Consider the following 703-nt stretch of genomic DNA (forward strand, 5'->3'; position numbering starts at 1 on the left):
AACACGCAAACGGGAAAATTAAGAGAGAGAGAAGAGCGAGATGGTTTACGAGAAAATGATATGAAAAATAGGCCCAAGGGGGGATTGAAGGACAGGCACAGAACGGAGGATGACTCCCAGGACAATGAAATGGAAACCCAGCCTGAGGAGGAATTGGAACAGGGAGAAAAGGAGGATGACTCCCAGGAGAATGAAATGGAAAACCAACCTGAAGAGGAATTGGAGCAGTGGGAAAAGGAGGATGACTCCCAGGAGAATGAAATGGAAAACCAGCCTGAGGAGGAATTAGAGCAGGCAGAAAAGGAGGATGACTCCCAGGAGAATGAAATGGAAACCCAGCCTGAGGAGGAATTGGAGCAGGGAGAAAAGGAAAAAGACTCACATCAGAATGAAATGGAAACCCAGCCTCAGGAAGGACTGGGTGATGGCCAGGATATAAACAATGTGAGTAGTACTACCACCAAGGATACAACTCCAGATATGCCAGAGCGTGAACAGGTAGACCAACCAGCGGGTCCTTGTGTAAAATACAAGTATCAGGGTATAAATGATAATGCAAATGCAGATACATCAACCGATATTTCTGCAAAATACAAGTTTCTAGGTTTGAAGGACAATGAAAATGTAGACCCAGCAGCCGGTACCTCTGCAAAATACAAGTATCAGGGTATAAATGATAATGCAAATGCAGATACATCAACCG

The 703-nt window shown here is 44.8% G+C and overlaps 1 protein-coding gene across 1 annotated transcript in view; it reads left to right on the forward strand.

The window, feature by feature from the left end:
• The window catches only part of AK88_04565 (uncharacterized protein), a gene marked incomplete at both ends in the record, with an annotated part of 9,131 nt that overhangs the window by 3,802 nt on the left and 4,626 nt on the right, over positions 1-703 (forward strand). Inside the window, one exon of the mRNA XM_012482175.1 lies at positions 41-667. Coding sequence (XP_012337598.1) covers positions 41-667 — 627 coding nt within the window. The remainder of the gene's footprint in view (positions 1-40; positions 668-703) is intronic.

This window comes from Plasmodium fragile (genome assembly GCF_000956335.1).
Source record: "Plasmodium fragile strain nilgiri unplaced genomic scaffold supercont1.67, whole genome shotgun sequence".
NCBI lineage: Eukaryota > Apicomplexa > Aconoidasida > Haemosporida > Plasmodiidae > Plasmodium > Plasmodium fragile.